This window comes from Cavia porcellus, unplaced genomic scaffold, assembly GCF_034190915.1.
Source record: "Cavia porcellus strain 051 isolate PalLab524CR breed Dunkin Hartley unplaced genomic scaffold, mCavPor4.1 scaffold_27, whole genome shotgun sequence".
Taxonomy (NCBI): Eukaryota; Metazoa; Chordata; class Mammalia; order Rodentia; family Caviidae; genus Cavia; species Cavia porcellus.
This window is the reverse complement of record NW_026947510.1, coordinates 35,186,103-35,206,670: the sequence shown is the minus strand read 5'-3', so window position 1 is coordinate 35,206,670 and position 20,568 is coordinate 35,186,103. Positions and strand designations below refer to the sequence as shown.

The 20,568-nt window shown below is 35.6% G+C and overlaps 1 protein-coding gene and 1 long non-coding RNA gene across 9 annotated transcripts; one reads left to right on the top strand and one right to left on the bottom strand.

The window, feature by feature from the left end:
- Positions 1-2,924: 2,924 nt before the first annotated feature.
- LOC106027816 (killer cell lectin-like receptor 4) lies at positions 2,925-20,173 on the bottom strand. Of its 7 annotated transcripts, XM_013152931.2 has the most exons (8): positions 20,034-20,173; positions 19,668-19,889; positions 11,575-11,696; positions 8,007-8,228; positions 7,425-7,567; positions 5,896-6,002; positions 3,210-3,368; positions 2,925-3,132 (listed from the first exon to the last, which is right to left on the bottom strand). In XM_013152931.2, the coding sequence occupies exons 3-8, from the start codon at positions 11,690-11,692 to the stop codon at positions 3,126-3,128; spliced, it is 756 nt and encodes a 251-aa protein (XP_013008385.1). In that variant the 5' UTR covers positions 11,693-11,696; positions 19,668-19,889; positions 20,034-20,173; the 3' UTR covers positions 2,925-3,125. The 7 variants fall into 7 exon arrangements, with proteins under 7 accessions (XP_013008385.1, XP_063094278.1, XP_063094275.1 ...); XM_063238208.1 differs by lacking the exon at positions 8,007-8,228; XM_063238205.1 differs by lacking the exons at positions 19,668-19,889; positions 20,034-20,173 and adding an exon at positions 16,213-16,350.
- LOC134473550 (uncharacterized) lies at positions 10,221-16,228 on the top strand. Of its 2 annotated transcripts, XR_010043858.1 has the most exons (5): positions 10,221-10,423; positions 13,697-13,885; positions 14,662-14,741; positions 15,159-15,245; positions 16,091-16,228. It is a non-coding gene; the product is annotated as an uncharacterized LOC134473550 (long non-coding RNA). The 2 variants fall into 2 exon arrangements; XR_010043859.1 differs by lacking the exon at positions 14,662-14,741.
- Positions 20,174-20,568: the final 395 nt, after the last annotated feature.

Sequence of the window (20,568 nt, the reverse complement as noted above, 5' to 3'; positions counted from 1 at the left end):
AGAGGACTTTTTTCAACCTAATGGTTGCATTAGTCAGTTTCTCGCTGCTATAATAACACACCCCAGACTGAGTCACTTTTATAAAAAAAAAGAAATTATAAAAGAAATTTATTCAGCTTCTCATGTTGGAGGCTGGACATCCAGGATCAGTGGTTTCTTCTGTCCAGGCTCTCTAGGGAGTGTCTGTTCCACATGGCAGCTATTATCATGGTGGAAGCAGAGCAAAGGGAGCATTCATAGGGGGAGACAGGAGCCTGAGAGTAGAGGGGCGCTATCTTGCTCTATGTATGACAGTGCACTCTCAGGAAGAACATTAGTCCCTTCCCCAGCAGCACCCCAATGATCTAATCACTGAGCACTACACGTCCCCCTTCTTAGAGATTTCACCTCTTTTTTAAACTGACACCAATGACAGAGACTCTGGCACACAAACCTTGGGGACAAACTACACCAAAACTATATCTGTGACTAAAAGAGAGAATCTATAGAGTCATTTCTCTTAGTCGCAGATGAAGGCATGTAATAAAAATGAAACCACACTCACAAGAAAACTTAATAAAGTAACAGTGGAAGGGCACTTGCTGAACATGGTCAAAGGCTCCAAGAAAGCAAAAGATTTCAGCTGACCAAAACACAAATTTGAAAGGCTAATACTTGCTTGCGTAATGCTAGGAACAAGGAAAGGAAGTATACTATTGTCAATTCTCTGTAACATTGTACTGAAGTTCCTAGTTACTGCAATTAATCAAAGGAAAAGAAAGCTTTCTATATTCTTAGAACACATGGTTGTGAACATAGAACAGAAAAAATCTTAAAATGCCACAAAAAACTACTGAAAATAAAATTAGCAAGGTCATATAACGAGGTAAATTTGTAAAAAGGAATTTTATTTCTATAAACCAATACTAAACAATTTGGAAACAAGTTTAAGTACCTTTGAAACTAACACCAAAGAATCCATAAATTTAACACAACATATATAGGATTTATATGACAAAATGTAACACATTGCTGAGAGAACTTAAAAAGACCTAATTAAATGGAGAGATTATAATCATAAATTCCAGCACTTACTATTCTTAAAATATCAGTTCTTCCAACTTAATCCGCAGAGTCAATGCAATTCCAGTTAGAATCTCAACAGCATTATTTAAGAAATTTTGAGTAAATGTAATAACATGGAATGGCAAATATATTTTTGCAGATAAATGAATTTTGAGAATTAACACATTTCCTTCCAAGGAATTCTGTAATAGTAATTGAGACATTATGATGTTACTGCAAGAATTTAGATTACACAGGTTACTGAGACCGAATACAGAATCTAGAAACTGAGCACACTGATATAATCAATTAATTTCTGCAAAGACACCAAAGTTATTGTTAAAATAGAAAGGATTTTCAAAACATAGTGTGAAAACAACAGATATCCAAATGGAATCATTGTTAATCTCAACCCTCTTCTCACACATATTCACTTGAAATTAATATAACTCAAGCATGTAAAATAAAACTATAAGTCTTCAAAAGGCAATTATAGGACAAAATCTCTGCAATCTTGATATATCAAAGATTCTTAGATAAGAAACAAACATTAAAAAATGAAGAAGCAAGACACAGACTAGGAAAAAGTAGTTATAGTTTATACATTTACTAAAAAGTTTACATCCAAATTATGTAAGGAATTCTCACATCATTTTAATTAGAAAACAAAGTCAATTTTTAAAAATGAAACAAAGATAGATAGTTTCCAAAAAGAAGTATACAAATAACCAATCAATATATGAAATGGTGCTCTGAATCATCTTTAGATAAATGCAGTTAAAAATCTACATAGATACTTGTGTACAAATATACATGGCAACTTTATTTATAATAACTAAAAATTGGAAACTCATGAAATCTCCATAGGAAAATGAATTTTTTACATTGTGGTACACTTATAAATAGGGTACCATTTTGTAACAAAAGAATGAAATACTGATACATGAAAAACCAGGAATTAATTTGAAAAACGTGTTCAGCAAAAAGAAGCCACATACAGAACACATGAAGCATGAAATTGAGCAACAGGCAGGGTGCGTTTGCAGTGGAAGAAAGCATGTCACTAACTGCGAACGGCCCTATATGTGTGAGAGGCTAGAAGGAACCCTCAGGGGTGATTGAAATGTGCTATGTGTCATTTTGATAGTGTAAAAGAAGTGTATGTATTTGTTAAAACCTTTATTCCTCACGTCTCCAAGATGTTATACTTAATTATATGCAAAATATAACTCAAAAAAGATTATTTTTAGATTCTCAAAGTCAAAAACAAGGAGGGAAGAACTGTTTCAGACTGAAGAGCGCTAAAAGGCGTCACGACTGAATGGATGGGCATGGAGGAAAGAGACCTGCAAGTGATATTATGGGGCCAATAGAACCTAGATGACAGTTTGGGTCAGAGTACTGCACCAATGCTAAATTTCTGGATTCTGATCACTGTAGCAAAATATAAGCAACTGATAACTATACAAAGGATACATGGGAGTTCCTTGTAATATACTTTCAACTATTCAGTAAGTTTGCAAATCATTTATAGAAACATAACTTTTTTAAAAATAAGGTAATCTACATGAAAGAAGAAACATATATAACTATAATGTAATTGGGCCATTTTTATGTTTCATTTTGGGTACTATGGATTGAATCTAGTGTCCTTGTACTGAACATTGTCAAAGGACCTTATTCTATTTTTTTATTTTGAGACAGGATCTCATTAAGCTGTCCAGCAAGGGCTCAGACTTGAGATCCTCCTGCCTCAGCCTCCCAGAGTGTTGGGATTACAAGAATTCACCAATGTGCCTGCCGTTCTGCTTCTCTTTTATGATATCAGGATGACAAGATATCGAAATGATTTCCCCTATGAATAAGGAAAAGACGCAAACTGCTTTTCAAGGTTCTTTAATTTGTCCGGTAAGTAGTTCAGGTACAGAAATACTAATTTTTCAAGGTGATCAAAGAAAAGGGAAGCGGCTCCCAAAGACACAGTCTCCACCTCTTCTGCAGGAAGAACAGTGGCTTCTGACCTCTGAAGTCATGTTCCAAAAGAACGTTTTCTTCCCTCTCGGGCTCATCTCCATAACAGACTAAGGCCTGCAGTCGAAGTATTGATTTGTGAGTAATTACAAACTATTACAGGAAACACAAAAACGACAGCATTCCATGTTTACCTTTCTTCCTTCCTGCACATCGAGGCAGGGAAAGTAGCATCCATTCTCTTTTCACAGACACAAGAGTAGGCGTTATCACAGGGCATATCTGATATTCTTGCTGAAGTTAAAAATGCACATTTTCCATCCGTAGGAGGTTTATTCATTATGGTAACATTACTGTAGAACAGAAAACGTAGGCAACTGTATAATTCTGAAGTTTACCATGACACAAATAATGATTTTTTAAATTACACTACGTAGAGCATGGAAGTATTAACCATAAATTCATATTAAAGATCTGCTTTCATTTTTAGCCCATTAATAGAATAATGGCCTATATGCCCCATTCTGTTCCAAAATGGCAGGTCTTTAATCATCAGACAAAAGTAATTTGCAATATTATCATGCAATTATGAGACACTGCTTTGCCAATTGCTTTCAACAAAAATAAGATATTTAAAAGAAGAAGCATATTTTTGCCACATAGACAATCAGGTCTCATATGCCTATATTTTAAGAACAAAAAGAGAATTAGAATATAAACCCACATAAAGTTTATTTGATGTTTTGTTTCATTCTCCCCACCCCGCAGATAACAGTTACATATTTGTTAAAAGATGTGAATCCACTGAATACCCCTTCCAAGCAAGACTTCTGTTTCAGCCAAATGGTGTACCAAGTGCTAGAACTCTTCCTAATAAAGACAGTTTAAAAAGAAAAGATTGGACTCTTGTTCAGTCAGTTCATACCCTGGTGAGAAGCAATTCCTAACCCGGCTGGAGTTTAAGGAAAGGTGAGGAGTTTGAGGGTAAGTGAAACACTGCTACCAGTTTTCCCAGGGGGAATCATAGGATGAATTCTAAATCCACCCAAGACTTGGATTCTAAATAATGAATCCACCAAAACTACATAAGGCTGAGCCTTCAAAGGGATAAATTTTCAGCAGAAATAACACTGGAACTGTCTTGAACCTTGGGTTTAAACAGAAGAGAAGCTCTCCCCTAAGAATTCAAACCAAAGCATTTTTCATGTAATTTACTACAGGAAAAAAAAAACAAACAAACAAAGAAATAAAGAAGAAAAATAAAACGAAGTAGCCCATGAGGCATAGACAGAACACATAAGACATGTTAATAAAGGGAAGGTAAACTGATAATCACTGAAATTGGTTATGGATAAGGTTCAGCAATAAAGGAAATGTGTGATCAACATGGGCTGAAAAGGAAGAAATGACCAAGTAGATGCTAACTATACACAGAAACACATAGAGCATAGAGTCAGCATTCTGAGGTCTTAAATTCACCACCGAACTGGTGATACCTATCTGACCTCTGCCCTAGAAACATGGAAAACTGAAATTGTGACCAGGCTTACAAGATTCTGCTTCTCTCCAGGAAAGAAAATGTGTTCCTCACCACAAGAACCTCCTGAGACCTTGGCCTTCTTACTGAGACCTCACACCTGACCCCAATAACCACACCACCATCGAGGTACAAAGATTTCTTAGCCCAAAATTCAGATGAGCCTCTCACTCCTTGTACCTTCCAAGGTACTAAGTAAAAAGACCTAAGCCATCTCTTTCCTTCTGACTTGTTCTATGACCTCTAAATGGACTTAGTTAACAGTGTGCCTTGACAATCCTAATTTGTTCTATGAGTCTCTCACCTCTGGGATGGTCTCTACCTGGGAGCATAACTAGACGTTACAGCTGGATCAACAAGTTCCTGCAGGATGGACACCTTTTGCAAGTTGCAGCTTAGATTTCCAGTACTCACAAGACTTAAATTTAGATTAAAAATGACCCTGATAAAACCAAGCATGGTGGTTTACCCCTGTAATCCCAACACTTAGGAGGCTGCAGCAAGAGGATTGCTGGTAATTAAAGGCCAGCTTGGCCTACATAACAAGACTGTGTCTCAAAAAAAAAAAAAAAAAAAAAAAAAAAGACCCTGATGATACACTAAGACATCCAACAAAAATCATTTTCCTTGAAGAAGCCACTACCTTCATCTCAGACTTCAAATAGTTTCCATGGCAGCTTGAAAAGGAAAAAGAAAATTGCTGTACACCACAAAAAATGCAAAAATGGGGATCGCCAGATAACAAGTGTAAAATAAGTGTGTTTATTATCTTTCAAGAAATAAAAAACAGCTTAAATATAAATAACTTCTAAATTTATCTGAAAACACAAAAAAGAACTTCTAGGAATACACATATAATAGTCCTTCTAAAAATTAATAAACAGTTTTATAGCAGGTTAGAATTAAATGTAAACCTAAGGGTTTGTATAATATTGCATTTCAAAATGGAAAGTGTATATATGAATGTACATGTTTAGTGTGTATATGTACACATATTCTTATATATTATAATGTATAAACAAGCATATATTAGTTATATTAAGTGTACTATAAGTCAAGATAGCCAATCACTTCCTATCAGCTTAAGATTTGTTTTGTTTTATTCTGTGCACCTGCAACACATACTCTTGAGCACTGTGCCTTTGTTACGATTAGTAACTGTCTGACACTTCTCTTCCTTTTTGAACTGGGCTTTCTCAAACACCTTTCACTCATTGTCCCTGTTCTGATAACCTCCATTTGGAAATGGGATTGGCTGTCAGAAGTTAGGGAAGATGCTTTTAAATACAATCCACCCGACCCCCGCATTTATGGTAGACTCCAAATACACTGCAGAAACTCACATTCCAGAAGAGCGGCCAGCATCCATCCACTTCCATCTCTTTTCCCTTGTGTCAAAAAATAGCCCAATCCAGTACTTCTTTGGATAAATCTGGGATACAAGGAAGACCTGTAAATGAAACAAAATATATCATGGAACAAAGTCTCATCTGTTAGATGAACAAGAAGAAAGCCAGGCAGAGGAGTCAGCTGTTCCTGCGGGCAGACCTCTCCTACTTCCTCACCCTCTCTCCCCTCAGCCCTTGTGTTTGCCTTTTCTGAAGTGATTTTCCACTAATACATTATTTAATCTTAAAAATGGAGATCAGTAACATAATAAACATTCAGAAAAATGTAAAACCTAAGTATTGTGCAATTGGATATTCATTAAATAATTTTGCACACAGAATGACACTACTCAAACCCATGCGCCAGCATACTGAGGGATTCAGAAAATGATGATCACCTAATCTTAAGTGAAAGAAATAATCTTCAAACAAATTGATCAAAATAAAAAGGATATGTGAAAATGTGAATTAAAGCTTCTTCTAAGAGAAAGACTTTCTGTAGTTTAGTAGTTAGGAGAAAAGAGGAGATATTTAAAAGTATTGACTAGAGTTAAAATATAGCTCTTCATAGTGACACAGAACATACTGTTTGATTAAATGAGTGAATATGTTTTAAATTATAGGCTCTTCTTTATATTTTACTGTATCAAACAGAAAATTATATCATGACTTGATATTATGAATTGTTTTTTATCAAATTTATGTAGAAATGATGTGTTCTTTTCCTAAATGATAAATAGTAGTTTCAGGCTAAATTTTATTTCTCTATGAAAACACATATTGAGAATGCAGATGATTTTCCTTAGTAATCAATAAAAATGAAATTTTCAGTATGGTAGCATTGCTAATATAGTTTTACTTTTTATAATTGTCTTTAAAGACATACATTTTTATTTATCAGAACATTGATCAAATAATTATTATCTATATGGCAGATGCAATGAAAATCACCCCAAAGCTAAGTGGTAACATTGGTTAATACATTCATACTTGACATTATTATCTCTATTCTTTTCAGACAGACCCAGAGAGATTAACTAGTTTACCTCAGCTCATCTGGCTAGTATTTGGTAAAGATGGGTGTTATCCCCAGTCAGTTGCTTGGGTTCCTAATGGTAACTCTAGGTTATGCTGCCTCTTGCTTTCTGTTTGCTACTCGATAGGGATACATAACTATTGGATCCTATTTACCAATGAGCTCAGTTTTATCCAGAAAAAGACATAGTTCTCCATAGGACTCTTCTGCAGACGCCTTAGAAAGGGAGCTGACTGCAAGGACTGGAGCTGCACTATCAAAATAGATGGGATGTATTGAGCCGTTAGTAATTAGCAGGTGCCTATGCTTCTCAGCAGGCAGATGTCTCACAAGAGACTCCTAACTTACAACTGTGGCCAAAGGGTAGTTGGAGGTCCTCATTGTCTTAGGCCCCAGGCTGGGAGACAAAGTCCAAGAGAATAGAAGTGAATGTTACAGTCTATATTACCAGTTCATCTTTATCGTCTATCTTCAAAAGGGATAATCCTTGATTTTGACAAGTCTGCTTACATTTCTCCCAGGTTTTATTATCGATGATAAAATAATAACACTTTACTCCATAGCAGGTCAAGTACACTTCACAAGTTTTCCCTAAAACATAGAAGAATCATTAAATTTCTTGTTACCGAATATTTTGTAAATCAGAGCAATATGTTTATTAGACTTGTGTAAATAAATAAAAATGCCATAGCTCTCAGTAAAATGATAATACACAGTTCATCAAGATTCTGGATTGCCAAGAGATTGCACTGTCATCTTCAATGTAGCATGATTCACAACAGACAGGTGTGAAAACAATCTAAATATCTACTGAGAGAGGAAAGGGTAAGTAAAATTCATTTACATATGAGGAATAGTATCCTCTAAAAAGAAGTAAATTCTGCCATGTAACAAGATGAATGAACCTTGAAGATGTTGTGCTTAGTGAAACAAGCCAGCCATAGAAAGAAAGAAATCTTTAAAATTCCACTTAAATGGAGTATCTAACATAGTGAAACTCATAGAAGTAGACATAAGGATTCCAATATACCTATATTTTCCAAAGGTTTTGCAAAGATTTTATCTTTTCTATGACTTCTGTTCTCAAAACACAGTTCCAGATCCATTTTTTCCTGATCCATTTTACTTTTAAGAATGTTGTATTCGGAAGTCACATTTGTCAAAAGTTTCTGTAAAGAGCTGTCATTTTGTGTAATGTGAGCTTTCCTGAGGTCTTCCAGCACTTTCTCCTTTTCATTTTTTTCTTGAAAAACTAAAATTAATAATAAATAATACTCATAATGAGTAAATATTAAAAATTAAGACAAAAGAAAAGTGTCACTTTAACAACCAACTCACATTTGCTCCTTTCGTAATTTAACATTTAGAAAGTAATAATCTTAGAAGTAGTTGTTCAAGTTATAAAACCAAAGCATAAAAAATGAACAGACAATCAAACAATGACAGCACAAACTTCTCTGGTTCATGAACTAACAAAACTTAGAAGTATGATTATCTATCTTGCACATTTAAACGTACATACATATATATATATATATATATATATATATATATATACATACATGTATACATATGTGTATACCTTCAAATTGTTCTTCCGTTTTGAGCACTTGCTTTCTCTTTCATTGTTACAATATCAACTATACATTTTGGATGTAATTTATCAACTAGTGATTTCTTACTGCTATTTTTTTTGGAAATTCTGTATTATTTCTACTCTTTTTTCTATTTTGGTTTTTGCTTTAAAAATGAAAAGAAAGAAAGAAAGGAAGGAAGGAAGGAAGGAAGGAAGGAAGGAAGGAAGGAAGGAAGAAAGGAAGGAAGGAAGAAAGAAAGAAAGAAAGAAAGAAAGAAAGAAAGAAAGAAAAAGAAAGAAAGAAAGAAAAAAGAAAGAAAGAAAAGAAAGAACCTCTGTGAACTGACCAGAGTATTGGAAACATCAAATTTCTTACTGCTAGCAACTTAAACATAAAATAAACAAAATAAAATATCTGAGTAAAATTATGATGATAATACCTTATATATTAGTTCTTATTTAATGATGTATCATTAACAAAAAGAACAAAGTAAAAATCAGTCAGCTCACTAAACACAACTTCCGAGGAAAAAGTCTGAACTGAGAATTATGAAGAGCTAGGTCACTATGATTAGAACAGATGGAATATCCACAGGACAAAAGAGAGTAATAACTATATATCTAATTTGATCAGAGGGTAGCATGTCAGCGATTTTCTCTAAAACTATCCAGGAATGTAAACAAAAGAGAAAGCTTAAATACAAAATCATTTTACATTCAGATACAGATTCATTGTAAACCATTTCCTCATTATACGCTTAGGAGAAAATCATGAGAAGGCCATCACTCCTTTCGAAGAGCTGTTTCTCCATGAATGCTCATCTCAGAGTCACGGTGACCTAAACTCAGATGGCAGAACATCAGTAAGTTCTCAATCAGAAGGAACATGGTATGGATAAGAGGGAACAAGACAGCTCACCACAGCCTTCGAGTCAATGGAATAGAGAAACAAAAAGTTTAAAATAACACTGTGACAGATCCTGGGGGGGGGGAACAACACAGCCCAGAAGCATCTGGGATTTCAATGATGACAGACAGGAACCAATAGATGGAACATGGCTAATATCTGCATGATTTGTGTTTAATGCTGGTGGTTTGATCTGTAAGCAATCTAAGAATTGTGAGAGGTTTAGATATTTTTAAGTATGATAAAATTGAATAAAAGTTTATTTCAGAAAAAAAACCTTTTAGGTAGGCATGACTTTTTCTCAAAAGCAAGAACTATGAATAATAAAATATATACTAGCAATGCATGAACAAAAATAAAATATTGTGAACAGTTAAATGTACAGATTTGTAAATAAATGATAGCTATATGTATGAATTCTTCAAATATAATATTGACTAAATAAAAGTTTTATCACAAAGAAGCACTTAAAACCTTATTTTCTCTTCATTGTCCATATAGATTAGATTAGAATTCTTATGACCTTAGATTACTGAAGATTCGTTCCAAGTTTTATTTCCTATATTAATGGAATTAATAACAATTAATAATAACTTTTAGAATATGTAAAGAACTCCATTTGCCAACAGTCACAACGCTGAAGGAAGTTACTTGAGTTCTATTCAGAAGCCATGAGAACTTTTAAATATTAAAATGAATTTGCATATTTGCATATATATCAGGAGTGTTTGAAAATCATTATAATGAAATATATACCATCATTAGGCTTTCTCAGAATTCTTCTCCTTGCTTCAGCCGCACTTATCCCACCCTTCTTGACACTGTCCAAGGAACTGTACAAGTCCTCTCCTTCGCCCTGTCGGGGCTGCCTGGTTGTTTTGAACTGCTTCAAAATGTTTGATTTGCACACTGATTTGACTTTGAGGAAGAATTAGAAGTCATTTGGTGCCAGGTCCAGTACACAGTGAGTATAAAGAAGCATGTAAGCTTTTTATTTAACAAAAACTGTCATAAATATTTTGAACTGACTCAAGACATTGATGTGGCAAAAAAAAATCCTTCAAAAATACTGCTTCGGAATGTGGGAAGAATGGCAGAGTAAGTATGATTGAAATAAGGGCAATATTTGAGCAAGATTAATGGTTGCATGCCTTTCTGTAGTAAAATTTTATTTAAACACTCACTGTATTTTATGATTGCACTTCAGTATATACAGAGCTATGCACTACCACTGGCTGCCACATATAAAATAAAACACCAATTCATACAAACAAGCACAGAAAATCACTGAATGAAACTTCATCTCTAGAATAATGCATTTAATTCTTACTTTATACCAGTAGAAAATTTGAGAATATTGGTGCAAATATTGGACTTTCAAATGGGTATATCTTCTTCCTGTTCACCAGAAAGGAATGTCGTTCTGCTTTATTCACGAGCTTATTGAGCCTATCATTTTAGCTTGCTTTAGTTTTCACTGAATGCTATTGCCATTTTGAAAGACTTTTGCTAGAAAGAAAATATACAAATACAAATATCTGTGCAAATATCAGAACTTTGAAAATCATTGTACATTTTTTATCAAAGAATTATTGCATTCCTATATTACTGCAGTAAAAAATATAAAAGAACTTTTTGTAAACTAAATTTCTGAAAAATAGAGCAAATTTAATGTTTTTATTTTAAATATATAACGTTTAGAATTAGAAAAATGTAGAATGAAATTGATTTTACCAAGAAAAGTTAATAAAGCAATAAAATATTTTTGAGAACGCCTAAATGTCCAAAGTCAGTATCTGTCACAGTATTGTATCTTGTATTATGACTTTCAAAAATCAATTTGTGTTTCTTAAAAAGGATTTTCAGCCTTTTAAAGCTTTTTATTTAAAGCTTTTTATTTGCTTATGAAATTAGGATATATGTACATAATCTTTTATAAGTACAAGCTAAAATCTCCATTTTTATATTTTTAATGAATTCAGAATAACAATTGCACATTCCATCCAAATATATGAATTAAAATGGAAACTGTTTCTCCCAATAGTTTGGAATGTTTAAAAGCATTTTCCAGAATGAATGTAGAATGCTCCTTTATGGTCTCAAAAATATACATACCGAGAATCACAGCAACCATCGTAGCCAGCATGGAGGCTTTAGAAATCAGGAGGATGCATCCCAGGAGTGCAGCAAAGCACTTCTCAGGAGATGATAGGAAATCTTCAAGGTCAGGCATGGCCCTGATGACAAAGCAGAATGAAGTGAGCTATTTAGAAGATTTACATTTAAGAGAACCTGCAGAACAGGAAATCCCAAAGTAAGCTCAAATCTCAAGCCCTCTCCCAGGAGTGCACTCTGTCTCTAGAACACCTCTGCATTTTCAGTGAGTTTCATGATCCATAACTGCTCAATTAATGACAAGAAATTTCAACAAATAAAATTAATCTTCACATTTTAAAGCATAACATAGCTCAAGTGAGAGCACCTGTTCTCACATATGAAAAATATGTGAGCCTGTTCGTCACTCTTTACACATACTTTGGGCCCCGTTTCACATCCTTGTCACAGCAAGGGTCAATGAAGTGTTTTTCCTTTCCAGTTGTGGCCACTGTCATTCCCTGGCTGCTACTATGAAGCATTTTGGGTATAAGGTTAACAAGGCATTGGTTTTCTCTTGCTCTCCTATTGAAATGGAAGTTTTAGTGCTGATAGTTTCCTTGGCAGCCTCTTTGGGTTTTTGTCCAGAACCAGTTCTGAGTGGATTATTCTTTGGAATATATATCCTTTCAGGTGAGTGAAGTCATGGACTGTGCTGTGACGATGTCCCTCAGAAGTTAGCAAACAGTATGCATAAATTCACTGAAAATAATCTAAGTCAAAATCTGAGGAATATTTGGCCTTCATTATCCAACGAAATTTTTAATAGTCTATAGTATCTGGGTTAAATGTAAGTTAGTACATTATTATTCTAAAATTAATAGTACATTTTCAACATGCTAATGGCTTTCATTTTTAAATTACATTAAAAGCTAAAATGTGTATGGATGCACTTAAACAATTCTCAACAGGCAATGATCAGAATCAACCCGTAAAATTATTGTTTTAGGATCTGTCCTTGAATTATTGAAGTAGATATATCAAGGTTCTGCTCTGATTTTATTTTATATGATCAGCATTCATTTATATCAAATAGATTCTCTGCCAACTCTTAGTAATTGAATTGGACAGTCCAGCCACAGGGCAGGAGCGACACATTCCTCCTGTTGGCAGAAAGTCATGCTTCCTTTAGTGGGAAGCCTGGTTACTCAAGTAAAATGTCTGGCCACAGATGAGTAAAAAAGGGTGATTTTTAATAACAAAATTTCACGACAAGAGCAAAATTGTCTGTATTCTTCATAGCCTGTTCTTTGAGGCTCGTAGTGAGTTAAGAGCAGGTAAAGCAGATTTCTTACCAATGTGTTACTTAAAGTTAACAGGAAACTCACACATCCTGAGCTATTTTCAAATTAGTTTGTCTCATCACACATCACAAAAGGACAGTGCACAATGTGTGCCCAGATGAAGGGACAATGTGTGCTTCTAAGTTGTCATTTGGCTTGTCCATTTCCAAATGTCTGAAGAAATTGTTTTTACCGCAATCATAGATGTTGTATTGCTAAAAGATTTCAAACTTCACGTGCTGATTTAAATTAGGATGTTAAATCTGAGTACTATCTAACTTCTGATTTTTTTTCTTTCTTGCGTTTGAAACTAAGTCCATGTTCATAGTATATGCAATATGATGTATTTCTCTTTCTCAAATCCTTATTATATTATATATGTTATGATAGAAAAATTATAAAGCATTATTATCAACAAATATATATTTGTTAATTATTCTAGTCAGCTACATTTTTCAGCTTCTTGCAGTGGACACAAAAACTGCCACTGTTAACCTTAAAGATGTTCCAATTGAAACCAAAATAACTAAAATGAAACTTCACTTGATTTTTTCTAAATATTAGAAATACAATTTTAAAATAGGAAAAATATGAACTGCTTTAATCTGAGAAAGTGATGCTAAAGAAATTAGAGTAAACCTCATAATAAGAAAGAAAATATTAAACCATGAAACAGGGAATGAAGCATCAATAAGTTTATGGCACCTTTTTTTAAACAATAGATCTGAAACTGTTCAACTATGTAAATTTTTTAAAAAGTTATCATACCTGGAAAGGATAAATAGTGTGCTTCTTTCTAGGTGAAAGTTGTTAATACAGAAAATTCAGAAATATTTTGACTGGAAATGATAGAATTGATACATCCAGCACTGATTTGACCCCCATGGACTCAGGCTCCTAGTCTTCCCCACTGCCAGAGCAGACCAGGAAGCCCAGGCACCGAGCAGCCAAGGAATCCGATCAGCACTCACAGACCCAGCAGTGGCCAGGTGAGTGCAAGCTGTGGATTGTCTAGCCAGAGAGAGTGAAGAGGGACACTTGGTTCACATATAAAATATGATATAGTTAACACACATAAGTAACAAAACTTCCTTTTTGATACGCATATATTTGTCATAGTAACAGTATTAAAGGGATGGGAGGGCTCTGCAGGTTGTGATTTGGCCACACTTGCTGTGGATTCTGAGCTGATACAGTTGCAAATTAGTCCCCGTGGCCTGAGGCCTCAGACTGTCTCAGCCCTGAGTTGATTCCTGCAGATCCCATTTCCAGGCTCACATCTGCACAATGGACTCCAGGCCCACTCAGCCAGTCAAGCCCCAAGCTACAGGACAGATGCGGGGAGTCCAGCTGCAGGCTCCTCTCACACTCCAAGCCACTTGGTCCCAGGTTTCAAACTGACAGCAAAGGTCAAAGTTCAGTAAAGGTCTACCCTCCTGGAGTCCAGCACCTTCCAGTGTGTGTGGACGCAGGCTCCAGGCCTGCGCAGAACCACATTAAACCCTGCAGACCCAGACTCCAGGGTCACCTCAGCACTGGAGCAGCCCAGATTCCATATCCCCTGCCCCAGGATTGCCTGAGGTGCTAAATCGCCCTAGCTTACCCCTGGGCTCAGGTTCTCCTGCAGCTTCCCCAGCTCACTGTGCTGAACACCCACCAAGTGGTTTGCCGTGACTTGAGGCAGCTCACTGTGAAATCACACCAGCAACACAGCACAGAGTTATTTTCACTCCCTCACTTTGTCCTTCCCCTCACTACCTTGCAGTTTCCCTCCTAAATGACGCTTCACCATTTCTTTTTCAAATGTCCGCGGGAAATGAAGTTTGTGATGGTCTGTTTTGTAAGGTATGTCTGGTAGTTTCTGTATCACTGTTCTGCATGTTTCCACTTTGAGTTTTAATCCTTTGACATAGTTAAAAGAAATCCAGGTTTTTTTCTTCATTTGACACCTCATTTACCTGAGTTTATTACATTTTATTATATTGTTTTAGTTCACCTAAGAATTCTTTGACTGTTTCCACATGTGGTTTGGAATTTTAAATTAATTTTGTATATGACACACATCTAGTGCCAAGCTTTACATTTTTTCTTAGATACACCTCATGCTTCTTTCCCTGTGGTGGCTCGGAGTGCGTCTAATTCAGAATCACATCATCAGTGTGACTGTTAATTTAAAGTTGATAATATGTGGTATTCTATGACCTAATGTGCAACTCTCTTTTTCAAGTCAAGCTGAAGTCTCATCTTTTGCTTTTCCTGTAGCTGTTCAATCAGGACTATGGAGTTATTAAGTTAAAAACACTTTCATGAGTGTTTGCTTTGAAGTCTGAAAATCTACTGGATTTTGAGGTATACCTAGTTTTGACCTTTGATAAATTTTTTCTTTTCTTTTTTTAATCAGCATCTACTGTAATACTAAAAAGATATTTAATTAAAAATATTTATCAAGAACTAGGTTGGAGATTAAAAAAAAAACAAGCTCTGCATCACTGAAGCATAAATCAAGCCATCTGAGATTGGGATACAAGCCCTTGGGTAGAGATGGGAACAGTAGCTTTGGCTCTCATTACCTCTCAGTAACCTCTGCCCGCGTGACTTGCCTACACCATAATCAAGATTAAAACTGCGGCTACAGCAGTGAAGGAATGAGGTTAAAAAGTATAAAGGTGAGGACAGGCAAAAGAAAAAAGAAAAACATAGAAAAACTGGAAAGTAGTTGAGAAAAAGTAAATACTTTTTTAAAAGATTAAAGAGCCATCATAGACGTAAATGAATTTTTGGAAGAAGGAAATTGACTAATGTGTTAATTGCTGATTAAATGCAAGGCGATGACAACCAGTGTTTGGGAAACAAGATTATTCAATCCTTAAGGTAATCAATCTCTGTATAGCTCAGCTTTATGGGTGTTGGGACAAAACCTCGATGTTGTAGTCAGGGGTTGTACACAGAGAACAATTCAGATCAGGACATGGAGTTCATAATATTTTTATAATGGTCACTGGAAGTTAACACAGGAGAATGCAGGAAATCTATCTGCAACACCAACGACATAGATTATTTAGTCAAGAGTCTAAACCCCACGGCAATGTCCCACATGAGTCCAGCTAAAAACCCGGAGCTCAGGACAATGCCTCCACGAGTCCAACTGGAAGTCCAGAGCCCACAAGAAGGACTCACACCAGTCTCTTTTACAGATTTGTGCTGGGAAGACCCAAGGGTCAGCGGTGGAAGCCAGAAAGTCTATGCCAGCAGGATGAAGGAGCTGTGCTAGTGGGATGAGGGTTCTACAGTGGAGCCACCGAGAAGTCACACTCACAACAAAGAGCGGGGCTGTCCTGAAAGGCACCACAGCAGTCCTCAGCAACACGGAGGCTCCGAGCTCCTCCGACGACAAGCACAGTCCGGTATGTGCCAGGAAGGAGCGTGATGAGTTCATCCTGGAGACCAGGCAGCACATGTCTTCCCCTCCGGAGCCAGGAAGCAATGCTCGATGTGAGGACTAGAGCTTCTCCAGGAGAACCAACAGCTCAGACAGCAACTCGTAGGAGAACCCACAATGCCCCCTTAATGCCTCAATTGCTCCCAACACCTCTCTTCTTCTCCACTTATTTATCCTGGCAACCCTCCTCAGGTGGAGCATCTTTTCTCAATGCATGCTGATGTAATCCAGCTGGCGTTAAGTTAACCACCAGTTTTCAAACGATAACACCCGACATCTGCAATTCGAGGAGAAGAGATTCATGTTTGGTTCATGGCTTCAGTAGTTTTAGACTGTTGTTCCCACAGTCCGATACAGAAACACCACAGCGAAGGGCATGGTGGGCCAATGCTGTGACTCCAGGATAACTGGGAAACACAGTAAGTGAGACCTGTAATGTGTAAAGGCATGGCCTTAGTGACTCGTCTCACTGTGCTCCACCCCCTATACCATGCTTAGTTATGAATAGCAAAGGGTTAATTCTTCCAATGAGAATAGATTCCTATGATCTCATCACCTCTTCAGGATTCTTCTTAAATCTTAAGTCAAGTTAGCAACTAAGCTTAATCATCACATTCTGCCCTTTGTCAACTTGAAATCCATACATACCTCCACAATCATACTCAGTCTCCAAATATAGATAATAACAAGATCAAATTTCCATCCGTGCTCATAACCCCAAACACATGAACACTTCCCTTAAGTTTCAACAATTCCAACGTTTCTCAAACATCATAGGCAAGAAAACAATTGACAGCCTGGGAAATGCCAAATTTATCAAGGCTGAGAACCACAGTATTTTGGGAGAAATGTGTAATCAGAAAGGTATTAGCACAATATTCTCTGAAGATCTTATCTTAGTCAGGTTGCTTGACAGTCTCATTACTGTAACATGCAGGTAAATACTCAAATAAGCTATCACTATGGAAGTATGCATGGAAAAGTCTGGTAATGGAAGGAGGGAAATCCAAAAATGCTTTGTGAATAATTAAAAATAATCTATTGTATATATCAGTGTGGTAGGTGTGTCTCTCATCTCTTATCCAAAATAATAAAATCTATACCTTCGTGAAAGAAAAATTTTCACCTGTTTATTACTAAAACCTAAGCTTAGCTAATTATAGTCCTTATGTTTTAATTTTTTGCTGAAATCCATTTCTGGCTTTCAAGTGAATCCAATGATACTATACTAGTATTTTATTTCACATATGTGTATCCATATGTAGTACTTATAAAATGCAAAGAACTCTAAACCTGAAATCAAACTTGTTCTCAAGGATTTTAATAAGGAACCATAGGCTTCAGCTTGTGCATTATATTTTATCTGACTGAATTGTACCTCTTTAGACACACGATGAGAAAGCACTGTAGTAAAAGAACAAGGACTGGTGTTTCCTTGTTTGATTTGGCATCAGGCTGCAATCCCAGCACTTTGGAAAGCTGCTGCAGGAGGATCTCAAGTTTGAACTCAGCCTGGGCAACTGAGAGATGTATCAAGAGCCTGCTTTTTAAAAAATGGCTGGGAATGTAGCTCAGTGGGAGGCTCTGGGTTTAATCTCTAATACTTAAAAACAATTGATTGACTCAGTGTTCATTGTTTTTCTAATGATATTTGTGTAAAATAAAAAACATGAAAACCTTGTTTAAAGCATCACTAATCTGGGAACTCCAGACCAAGCACAGGGGTAAAAAGGTTCAGAACCACTTAGGTAAATAGCAGTTGGCCTCCCTAATCTAAAAACTAAAAGAGTTAGTGGGATACAAAATGTACAGAGCACCCTGGGGAAGTGAAAGGGGAGGAACTGTCTAGAGAAGGCAGAAGATATTGTTACCTTGTATCGTGATTTGAAACCCATATGGCTTTTATAGTTCTGTTTAGTTTGGTAATATTCTGTTCCAGTTTGTCTACTTGCACTAGATTTGAGGGCATAGACAGCTATTCCAAAGATAGCAAGATATATTATGGTAATCATTTTTAATTTCCTGTTAACTTAATCTGAAACCCTGTATTGCCTTTACTGCCTTGTTTTGACTGATTTTATTTGAATTTGTTTTGTTCAATGGCTGTCTTGTCTTGATTGATTTTATTTGAATCTGTTATTTTTGATGATATCAAGTCTGAGAATAGAGGTAACTACTCTGAAGACAATAAAATTCACTATGATACCATTCTGGTTTGACTATTACTCTCTTTTGAAGTCCTACAATATCTCCAATGTTTTTTTATTGATTTTGTTCTGTACTGCTATTTTTATTTTTTTTATTTAAAGGGAAAAAAACACAAAACAGTATAAGGGTACAAGTAATACAGAATTACAAAAAAATGGTAAGAAATCACTAGTTAAAAGATTACATATTGTCATCTTAGAAAAGGTTGTTCAAATTACAGGATTAAAGCATACAAAGTGAACATTCAAACAGTGAGACTGAAAACAGTTGTGTTCAATGATCCAACAACTCAGTAATATGGACATCTATCTTAACACACCTAAACACACTTGCAGTTGTATCCATTAGAGCACTTTTTTTCCTCTCTTCTTTACAACAAAATTTACACATTTTGGGTTTATTACTCCCATAGTTCTTATTACTTTTTTTTTTTGGAAGAGAATAAAACCAAATATGACAAACCAAAGCAGTCAGTCAAAACAAATGATAGACATAGCATTTGATGTAAAAACAGAGTACAAGCTTATCAACAATGGTTACCATAATACCTCTTGCTTCCTTAAAATGAATTAGGTATAATAAAATTTAACAAAACAGTACAGAACAAGACCCATAAAACCTAAACTTTGGAATCATTACAGGATTTCAAAAGAAGGTAATTTTCAAATCACAATGGGCATGATAGTGAATCTTATTGCCTTCAAAGTAGTTGCCTTATACACTCAAACTTGATACTATCAAACAAAGTCTAATCAGTCAAAACAAAATACTGGGAGTAATACAGGTCTTCAAATCAATAATTTTATTATATCTGATGATATGGGTAATTCTACTGAAGATAACAAGAGCCCTCATGGTAACCATTGTAGATCACCTTGTATTGTGGTTTAAAATCATGTACTATGTCCATCCTTTTGTTTCAAATGACCCTTTTTTTCTCATTTGGATTCATTCTTTTTTAAAAAAAAATTAAAAATAAAGCGTCACTGAAGCTCTTTCTACAGCAACTTCAGGGTTGTTCCTTATATCAGGATCCAGGAGGCACCACAATCATTTTGGAATGATAGCCTTTAATGTTGTCTCCATGGTATCATGCATGTGGAGTTATTTGTGTCTCTACTCACCCATTTGTTCCATTCACAAGAAGGCTGCTCTCTAAGTTCTCAATCAGGATACAATTCCAGGTAAATAGATATCATAGAAAACATGATTCTAGCATCTCCAATCCAATCAATGTTTTATGGTTTTCATGTTTTTCTTTGTGGATGACATTTTGTTCTTCTTTCTCAGTAGATAAATATTGTCATCATTCTGAAGTTAGTGTGGTTTCCTGTGGTCACAACTTACTAGAAAAAGACAAATGACACAGATAAAGTGGTAGTGATCAGCCACCCCCACACTTAAACAACTCACTTTTGGCCCACTTATTTTCCCCTCCACGTTATGTCCACTGCTTCTTGGTCAGCACACTGCTGTTAGACTCTCAGTACCTCCTGCAATAGCTTCTTTTCAACGATGTTCCCTCAGTGCATTATCTGCCTCCCCTCTTAATTCTCAAGCTCTTGTGATCACTTCAAGGCTTCGTATAGGTGTGAACTGTCACTTGAGGAGCAGTGACTGTGTGGTTGGAGATATTCCATAGTGTGCAGTGTCAGCCACACCTTTACACCCACAGAGTGTACTGAGGTTTGAAACAGCAGGCTGGTGTCCAATTAGAATCTAGAGATTTCCATTAAAGTTAATCTCCAGACTTACAGTACTAATGATTAATGACCATTGTCCTATGAGTTCTAGTACTAGATCCTAGTATTTTGAGTACTGGAGGGTTTAATGCTTTATGTTATCACATTAAAATTAAACCACTCATATTTGCAGTTAACTATTTAGTTACATTTTACTTTTCACATAAGGTGAAATGAATATTACATGGGCTTATGTAACCTACTGAAGTTTAAAAATCTACAAGAAGCAGAGTATTTGAATCTATTGACTTTTATCATGCCATATTTAGCAACTGGATAAAGG